General features: G+C 32.5%; 1 protein-coding gene across 1 annotated transcript; it reads left to right on the top strand.

The window, feature by feature from the left end:
* The first annotated feature begins 255 nt into the window (after positions 1-255).
* Positions 256-806, top strand: LOC123660709 (enhancer of split malpha protein-like). Its single transcript, XM_045595758.1, has one exon. The coding sequence runs from the start codon at positions 311-313 to the stop codon at positions 782-784; it is 474 nt and encodes a 157-aa protein (XP_045451714.1). The 5' UTR covers positions 256-310; the 3' UTR covers positions 785-806.
* Positions 807-15,785: the final 14,979 nt, after the last annotated feature.

The raw sequence follows: 15,785 nt of genomic DNA, 5'->3' as shown, positions 1-15,785 counted from the left end.
GCATACTACGACAACGAAGCTTTTCTACGTCAATCTTACAATATCTAATTAATTAAAGACATGTTACTTTCCTGTGTATTAAACAAAACTTACAAATGATAAGATACTTTTAATGTTTACAAAAATATAATAGTGTTGAATAAACTACTTTACACACACACATGGAGAGGGGATCTTTTCACGCATGCGTTGCTTTTGCATCGGGGGCGGCCCGTGCAGTATAAATAGGCTCGCGGCTCCATCAGCCCTACATTCCCGCTTGTAAACTCACTAGCAACACACGCTCTCTACTCAACGCTAACTTTCCAAAATGTCTTACTACGCGAATAACGAATACATTATCGCGACAAACAACTCGATCAACGAGAACAAATACAACAGTGAAAAAATGAAAAATAGTGGCTTCAAGGCTTTGCTGAAGCCCATCATGAAAATTATTAAAAAAACGACCAAACGCGCTCCCGCTAAAACTGTTGACACATGCTTGGAGGAAGATCAGAATTTATGTAACGAGGCGTTAGAGCGCAAAATATACAATGAGATGGACGCATGCCAGTCTGCGGCTTTCCTCGTCAACAACCAGGACGACTCCTACAACCTTGTGCCAATCGCCCGCGAAGACTTCTACATCCCTGTTCACTTCGCTCGCACAGATGCCGGTACCTTCTTCTGGACCACAGTATCAAAATCTGACGCTGACTTCGCAACGACTCACTGCTACACCGAGTGCCAAACAGCCGAGCAGCAATATCCAGTCCTGCAGGACCGATGGGTCCAGGCCTAAATGAAGAATCAAAATGACAATCAGTGTCTTCCGTGAAACCAGTGCTCATTCCGTTGGTTTCGGCAACCGTCTGTGATGTTAGCTTTAATTATATTATATGGTGCCATATAGAAATTAAGTTAGGATATCTCACTAAACAGTCGTGATAATTTCAGAAAAGCTTTAACTGTATTCTCAATGTAACTTGGTGTTGTGATATTTTGATATTGTATAAAATTAAATAGGTATAGGGATCTTATTGTGATTATGCTTAACTGAGCTTTAATTAGGGATAGTAATTTATATATTTATGCGATGTAATCAAGCTTATGACTACTCGCAAATGTTGTAAATAAACAAGCATTAAAATATATTACTTTCTTTCCTTTACCAACCCTAATTATACAAAAAATTAAATGAAACTGATAACCACAAGAAAAACTAAATTATCTTTTAATATCTCTTTAATTTATAAAGTCAAAAAATATTTTAAAGCAATAAGAATATTCTAGGTTAACCGCTACATAATATTAAGGGGCAACTCTGGAATCTGATGCAGTCAAAACTTGTCCGACGAGATATTAACGGGCGAGGCGATGGCGCGAGCCAACATACTTATCTCCACTATATACAATACCAACCAACTTAAAGTCCAATATTGGATCAAACGTAGAATACCTGCATGAAAGTTGTGGTTGCGATGCAAGTTAGAGTCGAACATTGGACCAACGGGTTGAAACAACGTTGGTTCTAATATAATGATCTGACATAAGACTAGTCGGTCCATACTTGGCGAACAACATTTCGTGTCCGCGCGCACGTGCAGGGCCCGAGGCGGACCTTGCTACTGGGTTTTTAATGGTCGTCTTTTGAGCCTGCGTTTTACTTTTTGTTTCCATTTAGCTTAATAGCCGATTTAAAAGATTAACGAGTAACACAACAATCAGTCTGTTTACATACAAATCGATTGAATAACATTAATTACTAATTAATTATACGGAATAAAAACTCTAAGACTATAATGGTATACTAGGATACGCTCTACATTTATTTCAGAATTAATTTTTAATTACTATTATAATTCGCTTTAAAAAATCTCAAAATTTTAATTACATTTGATAAACGAGTACTTTTAATCACAATCATGCATAAAAAAATTTGTAGTGAAATAAATATTCTTGAATTTATTTTATTGTAACATTTAAAAATATTTTGAAGTAGATCGTAAATAATATTTAACTTTATAAGCTAATATAATAATATTGTTTTCTACATATATAACCATATATCACGTAGTAATTAATCTACATCCACTACTTGGAATCAGTTCGATCATAGAAATACATTAACATTATAATATTATATTTTAATTGACTAAACTTTTGTTTCCAATTTTAGTACATAAACGAGTAAATACGAAATTATTTCACTTTTCAATCGTATTCGATTTGAATTCGGTCTTCTGTATTTGTATTTTGCATTAAAATTTGCACAACTTCATTTTCCTAAACCATACAGTAATAATCTAAATAAAAAGCACAACAACAAACAAGACAACAATTTAATACTCTACATAAAAGTTCAGTCGTACATCAGTTAAATGAATAAAATTAACACGGCTAATTTAAGAAATACTTAGTAAATTAAGCTCCTCCACCAAAAATTGAAAGACATAACATTTTTATGTCACAGTTACTTCAAGACTTTCAAAAATTCAACCAATCAATATCGCTTACAATAATTATAATTTTTCAAAACTTATGTATTATTCAAGGCTTTATATTTAGGACTGTGTTTATAAATATCTCATTATGTATATTTGTACATTACATGTACCTACTATAAACATTACACAACTTTCTGATCAGGCACATAAAAATTAGCTTTATTTTTCTGCTCTACAAAGTAGTGCACTACATTCATGCAAAAACTTACAAGGTTGTCTTCTGAAAAAAAGCAACTTCGGCACGTCTCGACATGTTTCAACCTGTTACAACTTTACCTCAAGACGAATTGAAACCTGCTCACAACTTTTAAATGACAAAAAAGAAATATCTTTGCACGAAAATTGTACAATAGCCTCTACTTTTATTATGTAATCGATTGACAACAATAACTCAGTATTTATTGTACGCACGTGCGTAAACAATGGCTATTTTCTGATTTATAACGTGATGGAAAATAATTTTCAAAAACTTACGCTTAGTTTAGCATTCAAGAATAAATACTATACTGTACCTAATACACCAAGTAAATAATAAACTTTTTGTATAAAATACAATTTATAATAACAATGGTAATAAAAACACAAACGGTAAAACGTGAGAAACTAAAAACCACAAACTGACATATCAATTTGCATACCAAACGATTATTGTCGCAACTTTTACTTGACTAAAGTTATTATGTAGATTTGTATCGCTAAAACTCGATATGTTAATCGTAAGCTATTGATTAAAGTCGTCGCCGGATAATACCGCTAGGCGCCCGGTTGTCATAATCAGCGAAACGTGTAGTATATACGTAGATAGCGGAGTGGTCCGGTATAATAATACCATACGCGGCTCACGACGATGCCGCGGAGCCGTGAGAAATTTCGGCAGATGTACAATTCTTGATGCGGTACGACGAGAGCGCATATCTTTTTTTTTCTCTTGGGTTTAATAATATGGAGTCCGCTTCGCTATCGACGACGTTTTGGGTCTCGTTCGTGACTCATCGACGCATTGTTACCTCATGCACGTGTTCAATGCATCGGACGTTCGGGTTAGAAAGGATTTTTTGCAACCCTTATACGAAATTCCGCAACTCTTGCAAAAATTGGGTTATATTTTTTTTCTCTCGATACTAATTTAAAACGACGTGTACACGTGCAATATATTCATTGTATTCGTATGTTATGAAAAAGTATTAAATTTGAAAACTCAATCATCCACGTGCATGTTTGAATTGTTTTCATTATATATGATTTATTCGAATGGGATTTAATTATGTATTATGTATTCATGGTCAGATAATCGAAGCTGCGCCGGTGAGCTAATTGGTTTTCGATTGCAATTAAAATGCAATAATGAACTCGTCGAAATGAATAAGATGAAAACAATAAGAGTAATATCAAAAGCAGAAATTCTTATACGGAATGAAAATATCAAAAAATAATTCCGTTTAATAATGCTATTTCTGTTACGAAATTTTAATATACCTATATTTAACACTAGATGCTTTATGTATTATAGTATGTAGTATGTATGATGCTTTAAGTATAAGATATATTAGGAGACTTAAACGAGTTATAAATCTGGATGTTTAGATACAGCCAGTCCGAAGTGTGACCTTCTCAACTATTTTATTTTTCGACTGAGTATTAACTTGAAATGTTGATATCTTTTAAATTATTAAAAGTTAATGTAATATATTAAGCAAAATTAATATTGATATTTTGTATAAAATTTACCTTTTAACATAAAATTAACAGTAAACATAAAATATGATTATTATACACATTTGCTATTATATGCCGCAAGGTACTCATAACAGCTTAATGATTAAAATGTAAAAGACAATTATAAAAAAGAAAAAGAAACTGCGTTTATATATTACATTTATGTTATCCAATTATTAAGTAGGTACTAGTTACTCTCACAAACCATAAACTTCTAGTAATTATAAAACTACTCTCTAAAACTAATCGAGTAAATATACAAATACTCTATAAAACTCTAATCCAGTAAATATACAATTCTTTTTAATTCCTAATTAGTCTATGTATTAATGTACTTCATACTAGATCTATTTCACTATATTTTATAAGTAAATAACTCTATCACACATAGTTAAATCGTCATTGTATTTAAAATTCTATTTCTGCTCTGTATTGGTTTAAGAAACATAAAATGTAGCTGTGGATTTTTGTACAAACAAGTAATACAACGTAGATCGACGAAAAAATAGTCAAGTAACTACGCGTTATCAAAGATTACTCAAAAAGTAGTTATCAGAGCTCGATAAAATTTAAATGTGACCACATGATGAACATCAGCTTTTCATTAAATTAAAAATTATCAAAATCGAAACACCCAGTAAAAAGTTATTGCGGATTTTCGAGAGTTTTCCTCGATTTCTCTGGGGCACCATCATCAAATCCTGGTTTCCTTATCATGGTACTAAACTTGGAATATCTCCTTTCCAACAAAAAAAGAATTATCAAAATCGGTACATCCAGTAGAAAGTTATGTGGTATAATACAACGTAGGTCGGCGAAAAAAGCGTCAAGTAAAAACGCATTATTAGATATAGCTCGAAAAGTAGTTGTTAAATCTCAAATACATTTAAATGGGACCAATTGGCACACAACACCTTTCGATTAAAAGTAAATTTGTCGAAATCGCTCCACCCAGTCAAAAGTTCTGATGTAACATACATAAAAAAAAAATACAGTCGAATTGAGAACCTCCTCCTTTTTTGGAAGTCGGTTAATAAATAAATAAATCAATAAATTTATCTATGTGTGGCGTACGGATTGTTGAAAAATAAATATAAATACATAAATAAAATTTTAAATAGCTGACATTTCTTTTTGGTAGTGATATTTTCTAATAAACTTATTTTTATCGATTTTTTAGTATTATAAGGGATTTTATAGAATTGATTTTTATAATATATAAGTCCTTGTTCTATATAAGAAACCTTATAATAAAAATAAATCTTATAAACTTAAATTCTTAATATTTCATCGGACCTTTTTATGTACAATCAACGCAAATATACGTCTGCTATCGTAAAATCTCGATATAAAAATAACATGTAAAACCTTATCAAGCATTTTTATTATAAAAGAAAATATATCGATAAAAATATTTCATTCAAGATGACTCTTATCAATACAATTCGTTTGCAATTGTTCAGTTGCGGCGATGAGATCATCGTGTGTATTCAGATGAAAACTGATCAAAACGATGAGCTGGCATTGCTGTTCTTAAGGCGAATATCGTTAATAAATTAAATTACATATCCATTTTATTTAAAAAAAATGGATTTTAATCTGGTATGAACTACATCTACAAAAGTACAGATCATTATTCTGTATATAAATTAATACACTTTAAGTATCGTTTTAAATTTCTATGTCATGTCATTTAATTTAAATAATAGTAACCTAGTACGTAGGTAATTATAGGTATATGTTACTTACTACTTACTACTTTGTACGTACCTACTTAATTATACATATATGTTTGCACTTGATTGCCATATGAAAATTAAATAACAATTTTTTTTAACTAAATTAACTATATATATCATTTATTTTGGTAATTTTATTAGAAAAAATCACAGAATGAGACAACGTAGAACATGTGTCTTTCTTTTTATTTATCAGAATTATTTCTTCTTTCTTGCATTACGAGTATATTATCAGAATTATTTTGGATTTTAATAACGAAGTCTGTACCCTAATTTACAAGAAACAATTTTCGCATATGCGAATATAACGTTTTTTTAAGTAAAATCGGCGCAGACCCCTTAATTAGACAAAACAGAGGTGAGTCATGGCCTTAATTTTTCATAACAGTTTCTCCTTAAACAATTGACAAAAACTCTATTTTATTTGCTGTAGTAGGTACATCATCGTTTATTTATAATCACTTGATAGTGACGATCTTATTTTATTTTACTAATAATATTATTTTAAATATTCTCTAAGACGTCGTTTCAACTTATTTTTTATTGGTATAAGAAATACGATTTTATTTTAGATATAAAACTTCAGGTAAAATCTAAAAAAATGTGTTGGCTATTCCTTGAAAATCCAGATTACCTGTTTCATCGAATAAGAAAAGTTTTATGTATAATAATTATGTGATCCGCTGACGTGATTAACAAATGTTTCAATTGTCTTTTATCTTAGCCGGGCACGCACTATGAATTTTTCGCGCCAAACAACGTGCGATTAAAAAAAGAAAAAAAGGCGCGCACACTGTGGTTATAATGCCGTATACCTTATGTTTTTTTTTCTTTGCTGGACACAAATAACTTCTATTTCTATTTTCAAAGTGTAAAATTTTCTCTATTAGTTACTGATTGCTTATGAAGCCTATTAATTAATCCTCTCACTTCTACGATTCTTGAAACTATATTAAGTAAGAGTGTTTTTGATAAATTTACAGATCGTTATACCATAGCGTTTTTCTGCTAAGCAAAAAACCTTCGTAATGTGTATTGGAACTGAAAATAAATCTTTCTTAGAGATTAAAAAAAAACTGTTTACACTTCACTGTATTACATATTTATCTTACTTCTCATCTGTATTATTTCACCTATTTTTTTAACATTACTCCTATATTGGAAATTGAAATTTTCATAAGCCGCCTTTATGATGCATCCTCCTGTTTGCAGTATCACAACTTTGCACTACTACTATGTAATAGCCGAGCACCATGTTCACTCTCACATTTACTATTGTAGTTTCATATCCAATAAATAGATTGCACAAAATCCACCATTCCCGTTAGAGGTCACAAAAATAACTGAACAAGCAACGGTACTTAAGCAAAAATATATACAAGATTCACCCTCAAATTATTTGCAAAATATCAATCTTTCCCACGGACCCCTAAACTTTGACCTTAAGAAGCTATTGTTAAATGCTTATTGCTATTGAACAATTGTCTCTTGTACTTCCGTCTCCCCTAGCCTTATCGTTCACGCCTTATCGTTGTTACACGAGATTGGGATATGTATAGTTCGATGAATCGCCGATAGATGGCGCTGTTATACAATATGTTTCTACAATATAGAGTCAGTTTAACATCGAATCAAACAATAAATAATACAATTAATACCAACTAAAAGTAATATTGAAAAAAAAATCAATAAGTATAAAATGTTAATATTAAAGAATAGTAATATATATAATAATTACTATTACTGAATATACATTATGTAAAAACAAAAACGCAAACTATGAGTAATACTTATGTAAATAGTTCTGAATAGGACTTGATGAGATTACAAAATAATGAGAAACTTGATTGCAATCATGTCCGTCAGCGACTCGTGCGGCGCACGCGCTGCTGTTTCAATAGTAATTACACGAACAATGGTACTTGTCCTCCCTTAAACGGTTAGGTAAACCGATTGAGAGTTGTTAAACACTTATACTATATACATTTGCAATATATACATACATTTGTAAATATGTAACGAATTTGTATTCTTATACAGCTTTTACTATATGTATGAAGGTACTATTGTATGTACATGTGAGTAAAACGGAAAAATCTATTTGCCTATATAGTTATATGATGGGGTAGTAGTAGACAGTAGATAAAACTCATCTTGATTAATGATGATGTAATTAAAAATTTAGAAGAAAATAAAGGAGGTGAATTAGTGTAGTAAAATATTAAGTTCAAATTACACAATAAATTGACTTCGCTATCGACAGATAAAAAATAAGTAAAAATTAACAAAAAAATAGGATTTCTCAAAAATTAAAAAGTATAATATCATAAAAGTTTCGAACAATTTCCAATTTCATAATTGGCATACAGATAATGTATGACGCGGAGCGCGGACGCCGTCGCCCGGTGCTCGGGCCGTGGGAACCGCGACAGTTGCGAGCGCCACCTGCCTTCCTATAAAACACTTCGAATATTCTAATTTAGAACGATTTATACGACCTTAATTTCTGTTATTTGATATTTATAATATATTCATGTTAATGCTATTTTCTATTGCATTTTGAGAGTTAAGTTGAGGTTTGGATGAAAGTATTACATTGTATGACACAGAGGCATTGTATGAATTAAATAGAAAGTACTAGTATTCATAAATTACTCAAAAAATAGATCAAAGTTACAAATCTTACAATTATTTGAGTAAAGGTATCGTTTTTAAATTTAACGGATTACGTAGTTTTCAATTTAAAGTAAACAAATAATCGTAACGTAAGTAAGAAAAAGTCACAATAATACCGGTTCCCTTATCAACGTAGTATCCCATAGATCCGCTGAGTCCGACTATTTTTTGTGCACGCGTCGCCCTTCGCGCGTAAACGTTCCCGCTCGCGCCATATGTCGCGTGGACCGTGGGAACGTATACACAGAATACGTAATGTGTACTCGTCTTTTCTTACTGTCAGAGTACGATTTAAGTATGGCAACCCTGAATTTACATTCAACCTCCCTCGTTATAGAGTTCTATTTTCAAAATACTATACCTCTGTTTGTTAATGCATTAAAAGGTGAAATAAAACTTCTTCGCAAAGATTGAAGGTCGATTTTTGAATATAAGCTACGTATGTGTAACTTATATCCGCACATGCCCCATTGATTTATTGTATTATGATAACTAAGGCTAAGTACGCGTGAAAACAGTTTGAAGTATCTAATGAATAGTTTGATTAATAAGGATTTTGTCGTAAAAAATTGTGATATTAATATACACAATAAAGCTTAAAACTTTAAATATAAAAACATATCCTATAAAAAAGATATTTTGCACAATCGATTAGCTAAAACGATTCGTTGCCAAAGAACAAACCTACCGTGTTTTGAAATCATAATTTATGTTTAAAATGTAAACTAATATAAAGTTACCTAAAAAATAAAAACGCTATAACTTTTAATGATACATATAAATATTGATATGGCAAGAAAAATAAAAAAAAATGCAGAGGGGAGACGCGCAACTGGCGCGAACGAGCGTGGGAACGCGACCAGTTCTCGAATAGGTAAAGAACGCCTTAGAAAAGGTGCAATTCTTTTTTGTCCACCAGTTTTTATCTCTGACACTCGTGTGTAGAAGTAGTGGGTAGTGAAATTCAAAATCGGAACCCGATGAATTCGATATTCGAAGATAAGATGTTTATGCGTATCGCAAAAACGCTTTTTTATTAGTTTGTTAAGTAAACGGTGAAACCTTTTTTTACACCTTTTGCAGAAAATTGAGTGAACCGTTTTATAAGCGTTTTATATTATTACGATTTTATTAGTTTTATATTACGTAGACGCCGCGTTGGCGCAACGGTTAAGGCCATGGATTGTACCTGTTGCGCTGGAGGTTGCGGGTTCGATCCCCGTACATGACAAACGTTTGTATTGGCCATACAGGTGTTTGCCGTGGTCTGGGTGTTTGTGCGGTCCTTGTGGGTTCCCCCCACCGTGCCAGAGCACGTTAAGCCGTCGGTCCCGGTTGTTATCATGTACACCTGATAGCGATCGTTACTCATAGTAGGGAATATATCCGCCAACTCGCATTGGAGCAGCGTGGTGGATTAAGCTCTGATCCTTCTCCTACATGGGGAAAGAGGCCTATGCCCAGTAGTGGGATATTACAGGCTGAAGCGATATTACGTAGAAGAATTATGACTATTTTTTTTCATGTAGGCTATATAACTAAATACAAAAATTATGGCATACAATTTTTTTGACAAAAGTCGTCAAGATAATGTAAATAAAATAAAATTAACGGTGTAAATATATATAAATAATAAAGATACGGTCACGTAAAAATACAAATAATTCGCTAACAATATAGTTTCAATCAATCCATTTTCCACAAAGTATTTCACACTTAACCTTAGAATGCATCTGCCGTTACAAAAGAAGCCCCCGCATTATGCTGGCACGTATTTTTTCCTGACCTCGGCCTTTATGCCCGAGGGGCGAATCGTGGGAACGATCTTGCACAATCCACCGTTTCCTTGGCCATATGCGACAGAAAAAAGTGCAATTATTTATTCCCCCTCGAAGAAAAGGGGAGTTGTGAGAACGTGACCTAACAATACGCTTCCTGGCTTTCGATACACATTCTTACTACATTGGCGAAACGTAATTTTAACCCTTATACTGCATACACAAAGACTCTACATTCCGATAAACTGTGACATGTCGATGTTTTACGAATATTCTTAAGTAGTTGTTACAAAAATTGGCTTTTAAACGAATTTTAACTTAAATTTGAAAAAAATAGAGTCGAAAATAAGTTTTCGGTTTAAGTGTATGTTTACGAGTAACAAATGGATAGTGTTCGGCGTAATGTGATGTACTTTGAATAGCTCTACGCGTGACCTTTGTATTGTATGAAAATGAATCGATCTCGCGTCTATTAGTCGTTAGGTTCTATTGAATGATTACCTGAATGGTCTTTTAAGAGTAAAATATTCCAATGATATATTTACATTACTCTGAATGTCTATGATTCAGCCTGTAACATCCCACAGCTGGCCATATTTTCTCCATATAGGAAAAAGATCGGAGTCTTAATCCACTATGCTGCTCCACTACGGTTTGGTGGGTATGTTCCCTACTATGAGAATCGCCGATGCTTAGGTTCGTAAACAGCATACGCACCACTGCACCAGAGCAATTGTTGAGCTGGATGTGTATCAGATTTTAGTAATTTTTAATTGTTGCAATATATATCTGAATAAAAAATAATTAAATACGATTCAAAAATATTGTTTCGATTAATCGTAGGTTCAAATAAGTACGAGACGTAACCAAAAGCGATTTGAATTTTTGAGTAGAACGAATAATACCTACTAAAAATATTCATGAATAAATTTTTAGATTTTCAATATACCTAGAGACAAAATAATTGAACATTTTAATATGACATTTATATTGTGTGTGAAAAGTACAAACGTGAAACAAAAGTATCTTACAAAGATAAAAAAAATACCCGTTATACCCGTACATAATTTTGAGAGGAATAATTGGAAAACGCTGCATTTTTTGCAGAAATTCTTTTACCGCTTAAAATTATTTTAAACAAACAAAAGTTAATGACCTATTTATTATAAAAACACGTATACAATAATACAAGTATCGTAACTGCAACTAAGGGTCATCTAACAGTATTATAGTCAACTTACTCAACAATTAAAGCCATGCACAATATACTTTCTACTCACATATGTGTTACAGCATAGTTAGTGCAGCAGTAGTTTAGTAGTTACTGTGTTAATTAACGGAACACGATAAAGATAAGGTGTACAAGACAATGTCCTATCGCGATGGCATGTGACTCTATCACAATGTGTTGAGCAAAACTGTATTCACTTGTTGAGACATTGGCAATAAATATTTGCAGTTATATATAGTTTTATAGTTGTTTTATCATAAACTAGTGACCTGCCCCGGCTTTGCACGGTTGCAAAAACTATCATTACTCTACTATATTATGCATTTATTATACATATAAACCTTCCTTTGGAATCACTCTATTCCCGAAACCGCATCAAAATCCGTTACGTAATTTTAAACATCTAAAAGTATACAGACAGCGGGAAGCGACTTTGTTTTAAACTATTTAATGATGATGAAGTATATGTTTCTAAGTTACATTAAAATAGTTTCTATGACAATACAACTAAGATACATCACGAATAAAAAGAAAAAAAAACAAGAAGAAAAAAGAAGAAAAAATCAAACCATGAAAATTGTAGTTATAAAGAAAGTTACTCTTTAAGAATTATAATTTCCTTGATAATCCTATATTTTTTTTCTAAAAATGTAAGTGTTTACAAATAACGTTGAAAGAATATTACAGATACATTGATACTTTAAACTTAAATAGCATTATATTCAATAGATATGTGACAATTAGTTAAGACATATGATCATCATGACATAAGATCCATATACTTCGTAATCAATTTCCAAAAAAAAATAATACTTAAACTAAATAATTTACTCGTGTTCTATAAATTTTACACTTTTTGAAAGATATGCACTATAACTTATCTTTACTTGTGAGTTTTTGACCTAAAAACATTGTAGAATACAATTAATAATTATATAAGAAATAAATACGAACTACGTCTAATTCGAGATTAATATTTGACTTTACATATTAGCAGATAATCTAAGTTTTCGTTTTAATTTTATGAGACTGTAATAATTATTAATTACTAGCTGACCACGTAAACGTTGTTTAACCATATATGTTATTATCCCCCTTAATCCCCTCTCCCTTATTATAATTTAGGGGTATGAAAAATAGATGTTGGCCGATTCTCATACCTACCCGATATGCACACAAAATTTCATGAAAATCGGTCCAGCCCTTTCGGAGGAATATTGTAACTAATATTGTGACACGAGAATTAACAAAAATCCCTAAATAAAAATATTTATACTACTTCTCATTGACATCGTTTTGTAAAATTATGAACATATTTTTTAACCAACATCAAAAAAAAGAGGAGGTTACTCAATTCGACCGATATTTATTTATTTATTTTTTATTAACCGATTTTGATAATTCTTTTTTTTTGTTGGAAAGTGGATATCCTTGGCGTGGTACCATGATAAGAAAACCAGGATCAGATGATGGGATCTAAGAGAAATCGAGGGAAACTCGAAAATTGGCATAACTTTTTACTGGCCACATTTAAATTTCATCGAGATCTGATTACAACTTTTGGAGTAATCTTTAATAATGCCTATTTACTTGACTATTTTTTCGTCTACCTACGCTGTATTACTTGTCGATATAATTGAAGACGGTTTTTTTTTTCGTTTACCTGCAAACTCAATTATTAAGTATCAGTTGTTAATTAAATCTTGACTAGCCCGTTGGCGCAGTTTGTAGTGACCCTGCTTTCTGCTCCGAGGGTTGTGGGTTCGATTCCCACCCCGAGTCTGGGTGTAATATAAATATTTATTTATATATTTATATATGTATTATTTATAAGTATGTTTATCGACAAAAAATATGTAGCTATATACCAGTCGGCTGTAACCTATAACACAAGCATTAAGTTGCTTACTTTAGGAACAGACGACCGTGTGTGTATTGTGTAAATATTTATTTATTTATTTATTTATAAAAAAAAAAAAAATCAATGACAACAAATGCCCGAGAAGACTGTAAAATAGGTGATCATTGCGTAGAAAGCAAACCAGTTTCTAAAACGACATTTAAATCAGTTACCTACCGAACATTGTAATTTCAACAGTTTAATTCAAAAACCCATTGAGACTAGAAAAAACAAACTTCTGGGATTAAAAAAAACTGAGAAAACAATAAAATGTAGGTACGTGTTAAAAGAACCGACGCAATCCGATCAGTTAAGTTCTTGCCAACTTATCAACTGACGATTACTTGAAGACGGCTTCATACTGGTGACCGGGAGCATGCTCAATAGCATTACTCAATTCGAGAGAGTTATCGTTTCCGCCACTTTCATTACCACGAAATCTTTAAACAGCGTTTTGCAATTGGAACGTGCTGTGCGGGCATTCGGGCACTTTATTTCATTGGCACGAGTGTCCGGAGTAGAATCACGCGCGGGGCGCGGGCGCGGGCGCGGGCCGGCGGCTCGAGCCCGCACCGTGGGAACGCTCTGCCTTTAACGTGTCGCACGTGCTCGAGACGCTACTACAATCGGCGCGAGACAGAGCGAGACGGAAAACGCGACCTTAAAACGCAAGATAAGGACGCACGAAGAAAGGAAAAAATGATACGCCAATAAAATTACAACAACCGACAATAATTTGTGAGCGTTCGGATTCAAATCCTTCGACCGAACCCGTGAACGAGTCTCTGTATGTTTTAAGAATAAAATTGTAGTCCAGATAATGATTTATAGCGGCGTCGCTGTAGCATTCCGGGCTACTGTTTGTGCATTGTTGTTTTGCAACCGAGAAAGAGTTGTATTTTAGCACTGTATTAAACATATAATGTGCCGGTTGAGTAAGATTAAAAAAATGGCGACGTAACGTAATCTTGTGTTATAGTGATGTAAAAGAGGCTTGGTATAAAAAATGCCACCTCAGTCGACCTTTAGCTTGTCATGTGCGGGAGCATGTGACTCGAATCTCGGCGTCGGGATCGACTTTCACGGGTCGGGTTTCTTGCGAACGGGCACATTTGGCGACCACGCTGACCCCGAAGGCGACCAAATGTCGCAAAAAGACTGCCATTAAGGTTCTAGAATTAATACGCCGTAAAATAACCGACCTGGAAACTCTACCCGTATGTCGTGATTCATAATCGAGAGTACACTATAGTATCAGTCGTTATTAATTTGCGCTACCTACGTAGGAGGTGCCCATCGCTGATAAACAGCAAACGAAATTAACGATGTACAATGTTTAACCTTATAAAATAACAATACCTTTTTCGATGCAAATTACATACTTAAATGAAAAATAATTTAAACATTCAAAATAAACAAATATTCAAAAAAGTATGTGTATCTTAAAATAAACCTTTAACCAAAGCTTTGCTTCCTAGTAAATCTTTGTACAGACTGCATTTAGAAAAAAAAAAGATAAATAAAGTATAAGGTGATGTAACATAAGAATTATTTTTTAAATCTCTGAAACATAATCGTCCCATCCGGTCTTCGACAACCCGATTAATAGACTGACCTACATGGTGGACAATCTCCGCTCAAAGGGAAACTAAAATTTACTCTAATAAGTACCTTAAAACGGTAAGAATACGATTCAAAATAATTTATAATTAGGACATCGTAAACTTATTCAGAGATGGGATGAGCAATTTTTATTGTTAATTCAACTATAGCATTCATTGGGTTGAAATAAATTAAACAGCGAACATCCGGGGTGTCTATAGACGTAGTGGCTATTCCATTATCTAGAATTGCATTCTTATAAAGGAGATATCCTCTTTAGAAATAGCCTTCACAGAACAAGGAAACATGCAATTGAAATGCAAGAATCATGCATGCATGTTTAAGTGTCATTTGATACTTTACTTATTCGATAAATATTGCTTTAAAGGATGTTTATCACCACAACTGCTTGCATTTTATTATGTCATTCGATTTCCAAAAGAATGTTACGTAGGTTACGTTGCTTTTTATTTTTGGTATTTGCATAAAAAATGCACATAATTTTAATGTATTGGTTAAGATTTAATAATATACGCACATGTATATTTTATATAGCTACATTTACCTACTATGTAAAAAAATTATGTGGCCCACCATTTCTAATATTTTAAAACTATATAGATAATACATACACATATTTATACATATACATAT

The sequence above is a fragment of the Melitaea cinxia genome, chromosome 15 (genome assembly GCF_905220565.1).
Source record: "Melitaea cinxia chromosome 15, ilMelCinx1.1, whole genome shotgun sequence".
NCBI classification, from domain to species: domain Eukaryota; kingdom Metazoa; phylum Arthropoda; class Insecta; order Lepidoptera; family Nymphalidae; genus Melitaea; species Melitaea cinxia.
The sequence above is the reverse complement of the archived record's forward strand: the minus strand, read 5'-3'. Positions and strand labels throughout refer to the sequence as shown.

Excerpts from the sequence above, each read along its gene's own strand:
- LOC123660709 (XM_045595758.1), top strand. The coding sequence starts at position 311 with ATGTCTTACTACGCGAATAACGAATACATTATCGCGACAAACAACTCG.